Source organism: Syngnathus acus, chromosome 12 (assembly GCF_901709675.1).
Source record: "Syngnathus acus chromosome 12, fSynAcu1.2, whole genome shotgun sequence".
NCBI classification, from domain to species: Eukaryota; Metazoa; Chordata; class Actinopteri; order Syngnathiformes; family Syngnathidae; genus Syngnathus; species Syngnathus acus.
The window spans coordinates 2,446,390-2,460,026 of record NC_051097.1 but is presented as its reverse complement, the minus strand read 5'-3'; the positions used below and the strand labels follow the sequence as shown (position 1 = coordinate 2,460,026).

Here is a 13,637-nt window from a genome sequence, read left to right as displayed (position 1 = left end):
CTCTTCTGCGCAAGTGAAAGCCCACTAAAAAATTGGAAGTAAATAACACCTGCATTATAAAGAAAAAAACTCTGGAAAAAGTAGATTCACAATGTGCACATATGTAACAATTCAAAAATACAGACTCCAAAATGCAGCTACTGGTGTATAAACGTCACTTTCAATTACTGTGCATTTTTATAGCTTAGCAAAACAAACAAAAAAACTCAATAAAAAAGTCTGCATCCCTCTCAAATAAGTTTTCCCAAAACTTTGCTAACATAAAACTGGATGAAGAAAATGACAATAACCTGTAATGATAATTTCGTGTTAAAACCAGCGCATTAATGGAGCTCAACAAAAAGATCAACAATTTGTGTCGGATTTTTTTTTTTTAAATGAGGGAGATTGAAGTAATTATGCTATTTCGTGCATTGAATATGTGAACAACGGAAGAATCGATTTACAAAAGACACGCCCCTCGTACGTGCGTGGCTGGGCGAGTAGCGATGACGTATTTATCAAGGCAAGCACGCGCCAGACGGCAGCTTGCTTCGCCGCCAAACTGTGGTTGTAAACGGACCAAAAGAAAGTGAAAGTGGAAGACTTGTCCCCAGAGCTTTTTGTTGCCTATCACAAGGGTGCTGTTGCTCTTTTCTTGAATGGCTCTCGTCGCGAGTGGACTGAAAACCTTCGGCATTTCGCGGATTTCAAGTTAGACGTCAGAAAGCTGTGACCATTTGATCATTTTCTCCAAGGTCCAGTGGTGTAAGTTGATTAACATACATGTATTTGCTGTTTTTTTACCTAGTAAACAAGACGTTGCTGCTATTAAATTTAACTTTAATTTTTGCCAAGAATGCGTTTTCCTTTATAGAGTTATTAAGATCTCAGCTGAACAAAAATACTTTTTAAAAATACCAATGGAGGGGGAGTGGGTCCTATCATAACTCATCTTGTTTTGTACACATTTTGCCAAGTGGCGACTGGTTGGTTGCTAGTCACCAGCAAGGAAAGCTATGGAAAGCTAAACAACAAAATCGAGACTAGTCAGCGTCTCTGGTGACGATTCTAATAATGGTTCTTAATTAATGATCACATACTTTATTATAGTATGCAAGTACTTGCTTTAGAAAAACACCTGCTTGTTATTCATTGTTGAAAAACACCTTCACTTCGTCATAATTTCGTTCTAGGATGAGGCAAATTGGTAAGCTTTTTTGTCATACTCATTTTTATTCACTATTGTATAGACTCAACTTGGGGTATAATGAAGGTTTTTTTTTTCAAATTCTATTTGACTTTTTATTGAACACGCTATACATGGCTACAAATGTATTGATTTACAAGATGGATTTAGTGGAGCGATGTCATAGTGAGAGGATTGGTTGTCCACTGCCTTGCTCTAGGGCGCCTTCCCACTTCAACAGCATGAACCAATTGCGATGCTTGAACTAGTACCCTCAATTCCTCAAGCTACAATTTACAATAGTCACATCTATTGACAGGTTTATTCCAATGTACTATAAAAGGCGCCTGTCAGACTAGTTTACATTATAGTCATTCTGTTATCAGCACTGTGACCCGCTGCAGACCTGTGTGTCCCGAGAGAGAACATTATTTGAATAACAATTTTAGCTTATGTCCTTAAATTTGTGCTCATAGATGCTATGACACATGTTCATAGAGTTATCTAAAGCTAAAGGTAATTATCGTCTGTCCCCCCCCCCCTTTGTTTCTTGTCCAAAAGTGCATACAGTCCAAAATGGTGGAACAGTTTGAGGCAATCAAAATAAGATCCCTATAGTTGAGGTGTAGAATGTGATCTCAGTTTAGCTAAATTAGTTCTATACCCTAACCGCACCACTCATTAGTTTAGACGTGTAACAATGTCAAGTAGTATTTAACCAACTGAAGTAATTGACCACTTAGTATGTCACAGTCTGCTATAAAGAAGCATCTTCCTTGGCGACCTTCATGACTGTAAAGTCTGGATTCAAAGAGTGCGCAAACTTCATTATTGCACTTACTGCTCATAAAAAGCTCTATCTGGATTTAGCAATTAGGTGATAATTAGCGTTATTTAGTGCCACTTCATAACTGCCGCAAAATTGAAATAAGCATGTTCTTAAAAACTAATATTATTAATAGCTATTACAGCGCTTGCATCACGCAAGTCTACTAACGCACAAGTCCAATATAGCAACCAAGTTGTTAGAATACAGTACTGTGGCATGAGGTGTGTCAATTAGAAATAAACCTGACTGACAATTGAAACAAATTATTTCAGAAGGACTTGTGTTGACTTTGCCGCTTTAATGGAAACAACATTTTGGAATCAATTATTGTTCATTAAGTTGTTAAGTCAAAGAGGTGTGTTTTTTTTTAATCATTTTTGTCACAAATGAAATATCTGCAATTGCTACAAATTGATGGTTAACTACAACTGCTTTTAGTTGTCAGCCTTGAGTGATTTGTTATTGTGTTTGTGAAGGCACAGTTGCTGATAATGTTGTCGTATTAGAGCCTATTGTATTGTGCAAGTGTAACTAATGATTGTGGTCAGAGAGTAGATTTCGTCCTGTTTGGTAGCTGGTTAAAGTTAAAGTTAAAGTCCCAATGATCGTCACACACACATCTGGGTGTGGTGAAATTTGTCCTCTGCATTTAACCCATCCCCATGTGCTTTTGATCCATCCCCTGGGGGAGAGGGGAACAGTGAGCAGCAGCGGTGCCGCGCTCGGGAATCATTTGGTGATCTAACCCCCCAATTCCAACCCTTAAAGCTGAGTGCCAAGCAGGAAGGCAATGGGTCCCATTTTTATAGTCTTTGGTATGACCCGGCCGGGGTTTGAACCACAACCTTCCAGTCTCAGGGCGGACACTCTACCACTAGCCCACTGAGCTGGTGGTCCAATATCAACTGTTACATAAATTATGAATGTAAAAACAACAAAATGCTGATGTTTTTGTGATTTTAATTTGATTGTATTTTGGTTTCTAGGTCATGTTGTCATTGTTTATTAATTTGCACAGTTAGGCAAAATGTGTAATCTTTTACAACACGCTACACATTTCTCAACCACTGTGCGCGGCACACTGGTGTGCCATGAGAGATGTTCAGCTGGGCCGTGCGAAATTGTCCAATATTAATTACGGCGAGAGTGAGAGCAAGGTCTGGTCAGTCACTTGCTAATTGCATGTGCGTTGCTAATTGAAAAATCTTGAGATTTCATGCTGTGTCGGTCTGATTGTGCTGCATCGGCACATATTCAGTTCATGTATGTGCTGCTGTGTGCTTTTGATAACAGTGACAATTGCCATGGTGCGTTTGTGGACTGGGAAATCCCAGGATGTAGTTTGACCGGAGAACCTGGATTGTGCATTTTTCACCAACATAAAGTACACAATGAAGAAGTGATACCTTCACTGTGATAACCACTCAGGTGCTGCCAGAACAGTAAGGTGTCTTTAAACAAGACTTTGTTTTTACTGTGGCAATATTTATAGAGCGAGTCTAAAACAGTAAACAGTCAGGTTGATTCTTTTGGATTTTAATCACAATCACTTTCATAAAAAGAAATATAATTTAAAAAATATCTCTTTATTTGTGTGTGTGTGTGTGTGTGTGCGTGCGTGCGTGCGTGTGTGAAAAGGACTTATATAGCACTTTAACAACATTTTTCGTCAAATAACTAATTTTAATATAGAACCTGGTGTGAACACAACAAATTTTTGGTGGTAGTGTGCCTCGAGATTTTTCCCAATGAATAGGTGTGCTGTGGATGAAAACAGGTCGGGAAAAACTGGACTAATCTTTTCAAACCTGGACTGTGGAGGCATGGGCCAATATAATTTCACTAAATTCTGAAAACAGATAAAGCATTTTTAATATTTCTTCAATATCAAGACTTGATATCAGGACTTACATAAATAAATCTATACATACATAAACAACCATTCGCGCCTATGCATAAATGATCCCAAATAAACATGTTTTTGGAATGTGGAAGAAAGCCCGAGGGAGAAAATGTAGACTTCATATAGGCAGACCTGAGCACAAATTTGAACCTTTAAGCTCAGAACTGCGAGCTGGACGTGCTAAGCATTTATGCATTATTCATTTTCGTAGATTATCATGAATTTGAACCAAAGCCTTTACTTTTTCTTTTCTCTTTATGTTATGCAGATTGTCATTCATTTTAGACTTTCTCGTTCTACACTCTTGTCCCTCTCCAGTTATGATGGTGAACAGCAGGGTGGAGGGGCCCACTGTGGCCGTAGTGGGAGGGACAGCAGGTCGGTCGTGCGCAGGATGTGGAGGTCGAATAGTAGACCGCTTCCTCCTCTTCTCAATGGAGCAGTACTGGCACACGCGCTGTCTCAAGTGCTCCTGCTGCCACGCTCAGCTGGGCGAGTACAGCAGCACCTGCTACAGCAAAGGAGGGATGATCCTCTGCAAGAACGACTACATCAGGTGAGTGTGGCTCACGCTCTGTGGAACACGCTTTGCTTCAGCATGAGCACACATTTCATTCTTACTAGCATTTTGTACAGTGTTTTAAACTGAGTGTGACACAAATTGATACATTCAATAAAAATGGAGGACAGAAAATGAGTATAACTCTTTAAAACATTTGCTCATTGGATCAATTTAATTAATAAGTTGCAAGTTTCTGTAATATACCGTATTGGCCCGAATACAAGATGACCCTGATTATAAGACGACTCCCTGTTTTTCAAGACTCAAGTTTGAAAAAAGACTTTTTGAACACCAAATTTAATTTTTATACAGAAAATGATTACATCTGAAACAAATGATTATAACAATATATTCGAGAGAAAAAGCACGTTATTTTGCCTCATTCAAATCATGCAAAAACTGTCTATCACATCTTAATATCTGAACATTTAAATATGTAAACTAAAGTGCAATCACATTTCTAAATGAATGGCTTCTGGTTTTTGAAATGTAAATAAACCAATCTACTGGGATAAAACAACAAAATTGCAATAAATGCATTAACCATCAAAGTGAAGTCTAAATGTAACTGTAGTCTTGAAACAAATCTGAATAAGGAAAAACATTGCAATAAAATAATGCAAACTGCTACCGCTATTGTTGGGGAGCCTGAGGACTGTATAAAGGGTTGGCTCGGATAGTTATGTTCTTTTCGCCCCCGGGTGTCGGTCAGAACACAGGAGGGAAGACGTGGTTCAGTTTTGATTGCTTTACTGAATTATTGACAAAAAATGTAACAGACACTGTGGCTCATAGGTGCATACAGGCAAACTGGGAAAAGGGTATAGGCACATGCTTGGTCGTAAGGATGTGAGAGCAGGTGTGTGTAGTGTACATGGGTGAGTCTTTGTGTGTGTGCGTGTGTGTGTGTGTGTGTGTGTGTGCGTGTGCGTGTGCGTGTGCGTGTGCGTGGTTCTGCAACAGACAGAAATACAGCACTTAAGTCAACGCTCAACTTCTGACGTCACACAACACTAGTAGACGGCACACATTACATAACTAACTGCGCGTAGCGGTTCCGCTATACTAAATAACCATAAATGAAATACTCTCGGCAACACACCAAACATAAGTCATCGAGACAACAAAATACATTTGCTGGCGACAGTTAGTCGCCGTGCCGCTGTGTAACTGCTGTCGTCATGCGTGTACGCTGCTCGTACGATGCGAGGCAAACTTAAAGGGTACCTTTGGTCATTAGCAATATTAACATTTTTCTATTCTACGAATATGGCTTAATCAAATCCCTGAAGTTTATTAAAAAAAAGCAACTCATGTAGGAAATAAATGGCTTTTAGTTAGTGAGACATGGAAATACTGGGAGCATCCATGTTGCTTAGTTTGTGGCCCGGATCAGGCAGCTGCGTGACATCAGCAAGTTGATAGCATCTTGGCTGGCTCCAATCTCGTCCCCAGCGTTGGTGCAGGCCAGAGAGGTGTGACGCAATGAACTCCGGGAGAATCTGGGCTGGGTCACGGAGCACGGATTCAGTGAGTGTGAGTAGTATTGTGGATCACGCAACATGGCGCAGTGTAAAGCATTCGGATGTTATAATAACGAAAGGAAAAATAAAGACAAACACTTCTTCCGTGTGCCAATGCCAAGCAATTATGATCATATAAGGATCTGTAAACAATGGTTGCACAATCTAGGAACAGGTCACACGATGAAAACTTTCCCTTTTGGCAGTAATTTCATGGTTTGTGAGGAACATTTTGAAGAGAATTGCTTCGCAGCCGATGTGATTAACAGGACCCTTGGTTTGAAAGAGAAAAAACGTCTGCATCCCTGGGCAGTGCCAACAATTTTTGCCCATAAACAGAGGAAAACTGATGTGAAAAGGCAGCAGCGTCATGAAAAGAGATCCCAGAGACAAAACATTGCCGTTCTGAGACAGGTATGGATCTGTGATAAACAGTTTTTGTCCCCGATTTTGATAAATTACTGGGCAATTACTGTGGTTTGTGTACATTGGTTTCCCGTCATGGCGGGCAAGCGCATTTTGCCAGGGAAGTCAGTTTCCTGTTAAGTGATTTTAGTAACGGCTATGATCAATTGGTCGGAACCAACTTGGTGACGTCATGTCCGGGGCGCCATATTTCTTCCCCAGGCAGCAAAAGTGCCGGTCAAACGGCAATGTTTCAGGCTATATATCTCTTGTCTCTAAGAGGTGTTGTTATTTCTTTTTTGATATTGTACATTTACTTAATACCAAATCAGTGCCTGCGTTATACAGGTTGACCAAAGGTACCCTTTAAAGGAGCGCGCCGGAGCTGTCAATCAAACGGCGCGCACACGAAGCATACCGCAATCGGACAAACGGCACAACAGTGGACAGTAGTAACAATGAAATGTATATACTCACTTTGTGACGCACACGATCACAGCAACATACTCAGTCGATACCAGGAACCTTTAACTTACCGCTGTGCACAAGTGAATGTCTAGACCCCGAATGTAAGACGACCCCCACTTTTTCAGTCTTATTTCAATGCAAAAAAACATCGTCTTATATTCAGGCCAATACGGTACTATAGTGTATTTTTTGAACGGCAAAATTGTCAGGGAAAAGAATGAATTCGCCCAAGTAGAGGAAACAGGAGACAAAGGAGTGTGTGTGGATATTTTATATGCTATTGGCAATGATTAATTGTCCTATTCACCCTTGCATTTTCCAACAGAAAGGCTACATTTATTGCTTCATAGCCAAAGAAACCACTCTCCACCCAACTGTCAATCAAACACAACTGCATGTAGCATCTTTATTATGCCTACTCTTCTCTGCATGTTTGAGCTGTGACTTAAAGGCTCCTCCGGTGACACATCCCATGTCGTAATGGGACTTTGCATGTCACGATGAGAAAGTGCTAGTGCAAGGTGCTAGCCACCAGCTAGCTTATAAGCTGAATGAAGTTGATGTCACATTGCCTTGTGGCTCCGCTTGTCAACATCACATGATCAAACTCAGAAAAGAGGTGCGCCATGATGTCACTGTGATGTAATTGTCCCTTGACAGCAGGTGTCAGTTCAGGGCAAAATAAAAAAAAATCAAAGTCAAAAAGTCAAAGTCTGCTTTATTGTCAATTTCTTCACATGTCAAGACATACAAAGAGATCAAAATTACGTTCCCACTATCCCACGGTGACAAGACATAGTACACAATATACATACAAGTAAACAACACAAAAAGTAAAAACAAGAAGGCGCAAACAATGAAGAGTGATGAATAAATAATAAATAAATAAATAAATGCCTGCAAAATGGATCAAAACGGGTGGTTTTGTTTTGCAATTAATATCCCACTGATGCAATACCAATCAGAATACTGTTCAGCATAGTGGAGGCAGATAGAACATATTATGGTAAGTGATTTTTTTTTTTTTTTTACTTGACTTCCCCTTTAAGAACCTAACAGTGCGGGTGTGAGCTCGAGGCAGACACTGCGGAACTTTTTGTTTCTTTTAATTCACTTTAAAAGGTATACCGGCTAGTTGAGTCTCACTTAGCCAGGAACCTTTTTTCTTTTTTTTTGCTTTATGAAAGCCCATGGGCATTTTTTACATCTGCGTCATTGCAACTTTGTTCACCATTCAGGAATCTCCCAAAATTACCCATAGCCACCTTGACCCTGTCTTGTGGTTTTAGGGTATGTACACATTAATCTAAATGTCTTATGTTTGCACTATTAGATTTCACTTTGGCTGGTATTTGAATAACGACCACAACTGCCAGTCAAAACAAGAAATCAGACAGAACTGAATACAAATGTAGTGAGTATTTCTGTAAGTAGCTTTACGTGCAGTAATTTTAAAATGTTTTAAAATTGATGTTAATGTATGATGTTGGTGGGCTTGCATGGAGTCTCATAAATCAGAATCAGCTTTATTGGCCAAGTTTGTGCATGCCAAAAGAGGAATTATTTAAATTATCATTTAAATTGAGCGTGACAGTGTCATGAAGAGATCGGAGCTGGGCGACCAAATGCAGCTTGGACCAGGGTTTATTGAACGAACACAAAAGACAAACTATAGATGCTCGATGAGGGACATGAATAACTGAACAGAAAGACAAAGCACAAAGAACAGACAAGCAACTAGAAAAAACAAGAAGACATAAGACGCAAACAATCCGACAGGGAGTGACACGCAGACAGGACTTAAATACAAGACAGTTAACGAGAGTCAGGTGACGCAATTACACTGATCAGAGCACAGGAGGGGAGGGGCTAGCACACAGACACGCTAACCGAAACTCATAAATGACATTAAAACAAGGAAATGAACCGTGACAGATCTTGACAGACAGTCTACTATTAATACCTTAATTGAAAATATTAACTTGAGCCTGCTGTTCCTGTCACTGACTGTATGTTATAAGATGTTGATTGAGATCTTAAACTTGCTCATCGACTGTAACCAACATCATAAAATTAGAAAGCCCCATTTTAAAGCGAGCTTGTGGTAGTCTCAAATAATATATTCATTAGTTGTGCAATCTTCTTTTAGAATGACTACAAACTGGCTATGAGGCGAGAGAACACTAGTTCAACAACAGCATTTCTCCCTAAGCATAAAAATCTCCCAAATGTGCATCTGATACCACTCAGGCGCTTTGCCAGAGCAGCTCATTAAATTGCAGTTGATCAGCCAACAGCAAATTCCAACTTATGTCTTTCCTAACATTGAGTGCAGGAAGTTCAGCTGCTTGAATAGTTACTACAAAAAAAAAGGGTGGATGCTTTTACAGAAATTCTACAGAAAACCTAAATGGTGATACAGTGGAAACTTCAAGTTTAACACAAATTGTTTAGGTTGATCTACGAAGTGGAGTAAATCATGCAATCATAACTGTCATACGGTACATCAAGTGTAAAAGAAAGAAACAAACAAAATCAGACTGAACATTACACTAAAATCAAAAGAAAGAAAGAAATCTCCTCTCCTCCCATTTGTCTTCAGCGTGATAGAGAAGTAGCATTTAAGGATAGGTACATAAAGGGAGGCTTCAGAGGTGAGTCGACATTTAAACATTCTTATTTATCAGACAAATGTAAAAAGGGGAAATAGCCTTGTACTACAGTACAATTAGCATCGATGCCAACGCCGCCACAAAATGAGAGCCACTACTCTCTTTTTTTTACTCGTCATACAAATTGAATACATGCTTTTGATGGTCGTAAAATAGTTTTGCTTGTGTGTTTCCGCAGACTTTTTGGACACAGCGGCGCTTGCAGTGCATGTGGACAGGCTATCCCTGCTAGCGAAATGGTGATGCGGGCACAAGGAAACGTTTACCACCTGAAGGTGAGGTTGATTATGTGTCTCATCACCTCAGTACCGTATTTTTCGCACCAAAAGGTGCACTGGATTATAAGGCGCACCCTCATTGAATTTTTTATTTTAGAAATTATTTCATATATAGGGCGCACCGGATTAAAAGGCCCATAAAATAGAAGCTATACTGCAACTAACTGAGGTTGACTAGGGTTGCGGTATGCATCCACTAGCCAATAACCAATGAGCCCTCTGTAAACAATCGTGTTTCTCAAACTATCTCCTATAAAATGATCGGAATTGACTAAAGTTCGATCTAACACATTGGTACTGCTTACTTATGTTTCCCTTCCATATCGATCCGTAAATTTACTCGAACCATTAACGAAGCAGCCTATTTTGAGATAAAATAGCCTCGTGCGTATGGCAGCTATCATTATAGCATTAGCCATCCGCAAACTCCCATGAGCCTCAGCTCACAGACTCCCATGAGTCTCAGCAAAGTGTCGTGGCAGCCCCCTGCAAACAATCGCGTTTCTCAAACTATCTCCTATAAAATGATCAGAACTGACTAAAGTTCGATCTAACACATTGGTACTGCTTACTTATGTTTCCGTTCCATATCGATCCGTAAATTTACTCGAAACATCGACGGAGCAGCCTATTTTGAAATGAAATAGCCTTGTGCGTATAGCAGCTATCATTATAGCATTAGCCACTTGCAAACTCCCATGAGCCTTAGCTCGCAGACTCCCATGAGCCTCAGCAAAGTGTCGTGACAGCCCCCTGTAAGCAATCATGTTTCTCAAACCCTCTCCCATAAAAGTGATCGGACCCGACTAAAGACTGATTTAACACATTGGTACTGCTTATTTATGATTCCGGTGGATAATGATCCGTAAACGTACTCGAAAACATTAACGGAACAGCCTATTTTGAAATGGAATAGCCTCGCGGGTACAACAGCTATTCAGTGACGCCCCCTGACCACGGTTGTCGTAATGCTGGGACGCGATGCGACCTTGTAATTTACTAGTCGTACTAAAACGTACTGAAACATTTTGGCAGAGCGCTATGTACAACCAGTATGGATCAACAAATTCATCAATTGATCCATATATAAGGCGCTCTGCATTATAAGGCGCACTGTGTTTTTTTGAGTAAATTTTAAGTTTTTAAGTGTGCCTAATAGTGCGGAAAATACGGTATTTACATAGCATTGTATCATCAAACTGCAATTGTTGTACTTGTTCTTGGTCCTGGTCAGTGGTGCATGATTGTAGATGAAATTAACAAATCTTTCATGTGTCTTTGTGTCAGTGTTTCATTTGTGCAACCTGTCGGAACCGCCTTGTCCCTGGTGATCGCTTTCACTACATCAACGGAACGATCTTCTGTGAACATGATCGGCCGGGAGGTGGACTAGTCAGTGGACACCCAACTCAAATGCATGCCAATGGCATGATGTCCGACCAGAAGGTGAGAAGCGTTTTGCTTTGTGTGTTCATTTGCATTTTAGAAATCACACTACACGATTTACTAATAACTCATAAGACCTGAACTTAAGCTGTCTGCCTTGTACAATAACAGCCTTTGTATTATGGTCTGCATTATGGAACTGTACGACAAGTTGATATTTATCAACGGATAAATATAAATAATATACTGATATTTGGTACAAGTACATACTAATGATCTATTTCCATTATTTACAGGTATGCTGAGAAACTAGATGGAAAAACTTGAGTGGCTTCTACCTTCAACTCTTCTATCGGCTTCCTTGTTCGCCTTCCTCCTCTTGTAAACCAGCTTGTCACTCTTTTCATGATGAGAGAAGGCTGAATTGTTGCTTCATTTGAGGGAGGATGGTTGAACCACTCGACTACTGTCTCTAATGAACTGTAGCAACAATAGTGTTGTGAGGATTAGCCATGGCTGAAAGGAAGAGAAAATACGTTGACATTTCATAGCAGTGACTTCAGCAAAAACCACGATGCTCTTTGCCCACCCGTCCAAAAAGTGGATATTGAATCTGGAGGTATCACTGAACTCAACTCATACAGAATGCACAACATTCGTGAGTTTTATGGCATTTTTTGTGTTTGTCTGTTAAACAGTAAAAATCCACAACTCTGTGTTTTCTGTGTTGTTCCAGTATTCATCTTAATTAAAGGGGAAAGTGGTGGCTTTTTTTAATCGTGTTCATACTACACACAGAATTAGCTTCAAAGCTTTTTGTATCTTATTTTTGTATATTATATATTGTATGTACTGTATGTATACTCAATTTAGCTTTTTATCTGAAACAAAATGTTGCCTTTTGAAGAATTGGTATTGACATTGTGTTTTTGTGATCTGATGGTATACTTTACATGTAACTAGTAATAACCTCTGTGAATGGCTGGAAGCCAGTCGAGTGTGTACCTCAACTTTGGCCCAAAGTCAGCTGTCAGTCAACTTTTGGATGAGTTATCAAAGAATTTGATTATGAATTGTAAAGCTTGGTGTATGCTTGGCGTATGTACGTTCCGCGTGGAAATGAGTTCGTCCAGCACCACTTTGGCACCCTATCATACTCTGCACGGCTTGTCACGGCGTGTAGTCGATATTCTCCCATACAATAGGAGGCAGTGAAGATCGTCTACATCACATGAACAATACTTCACCACAGTAAAAGTAAAAAATTATGTAATTTTTTTATTCAATAAACTGTCATTAACAGCATTTAGGGATGAACAGTCTCCATATTTTAACGTAAATAAATGAAACTAAAGAATTGGGCAGTAGAACATCGGTGTTTAAAACAGCTCTTTGTTGTCCGCCATCCTTTCAGCGCAGGAGCTTCCGCGGGGTTTAGAAATCTCGGCATGAAGCATCAAGCATATACCAAGCCATTTAATTGTGCAACAGCTGATGAATCCAATACGCAACATGATCCACCTGGAAAGCTAATAGCACTTCTCTTGACATCGTAGCACCACAACACATTGTCCATTTGTATAATAAAAGAACTTTTTTTCCACTTTCATTCATTGCTCACTTACTCAATAAAACTACATGCACAAACAAGGGAGAACATTATACTGAGATGAACTATCTGTCTGAAGTAGTACTGCACTCTTAAGCATATATTTGAAAATAGTAAGTAGACCATAATTATATTGCAATACATACACTAAAGAGACACTGAAAGTTACATAAATGCTTGATGTAAGATATTGGAGTTATACTAACCACGTGTGTGTGCAGTATAAGTGTAGCGTGCGATAACAATCAGTAGCTCTGAAATGGATCCATTATTATAAGTAATTAACAAATGCATTTGAAGCGTTGAGGTGGTGTGGTAGATATTTCATCCAATCAGCATACTTTGAATAATTAAACTGATCAACTTAATTAGCTTAATTAAGTTGATTTGACTACGGATCACTGCCATATGGTGCAGGGAAACAAAAAGAGAGGGGAACTAATTAAAAGTAAAATAATGAGGATTTTAATTAACTGGTTCCCCAGACATCAGCAAGTGGGGGATGCGGAGTTGTAATTAAAAAGTCCTGTTGTGTTGGCAACATTCTACCCCTCCCTGTTTTAATATCGGCAAGGGCTCCATCCATCTAATTAAATCTGTAAATGAATTAGTAACATTGAAGGTCCTTGCCTTAGTTTGGCATTCAACCTTTGGATGTAAACCTGGAGGACATTTTGATATTTCTTTCCACACAGGAGGGGAAGGGTGATTTTTTTTTTTTTGTTCATTTATTCCGAATAAAGCAAATGTTAAACCGGTCAAGAGGAGCGGGAACAAGTTTGTATTTTACTCAATTGACCACTAAAATGAGAGATGGCTGACTAATTTGCATGT

General features: G+C 39.5%; 1 protein-coding gene across 2 annotated transcripts; it reads left to right on the top strand.

The window, feature by feature from the left end:
• Positions 1–487: 487 nt before the first annotated feature.
• On the top strand, positions 488–12,803 carry lmo4a (LIM domain only 4a). 2 transcript variants are annotated; one of them, XM_037265741.1, is made up of 6 exons: positions 488–747; positions 3,291–3,439; positions 4,219–4,456; positions 9,709–9,805; positions 11,096–11,254; positions 11,491–12,803. In XM_037265741.1, the coding sequence occupies exons 3-6, from the start codon at positions 4,221–4,223 to the stop codon at positions 11,497–11,499; spliced, it is 501 nt and encodes a 166-aa protein (XP_037121636.1). In that variant the 5' UTR covers positions 488–747; positions 3,291–3,439; positions 4,219–4,220; the 3' UTR covers positions 11,500–12,803. The 2 variants fall into 2 exon arrangements, with proteins under 2 accessions (XP_037121636.1, XP_037121635.1); XM_037265740.1 differs by lacking the exon at positions 3,291–3,439 and having other exon boundaries at positions 489–747.
• The last annotated feature ends 834 nt before the right edge of the window (positions 12,804–13,637 follow it).

Excerpts from the sequence above, each read along its gene's own strand:
- lmo4a (XM_037265741.1), top strand. The coding sequence starts at position 4,221 with ATGATGGTGAACAGCAGGGTGGAGGGGCCCACTGTGGCCGTAGTGGGA. Across the intron at positions 4,457-9,708 it reads TGCAAGAACGACTACATCAG|ACTTTTTGGACACAGCGGCG; the intron begins GTGAGTGTGGCT and ends GTGTTTCCGCAG. Across the intron at positions 9,806-11,095 it reads GAAACGTTTACCACCTGAAG|TGTTTCATTTGTGCAACCTG; the intron begins GTGAGGTTGATT and ends TCTTTGTGTCAG.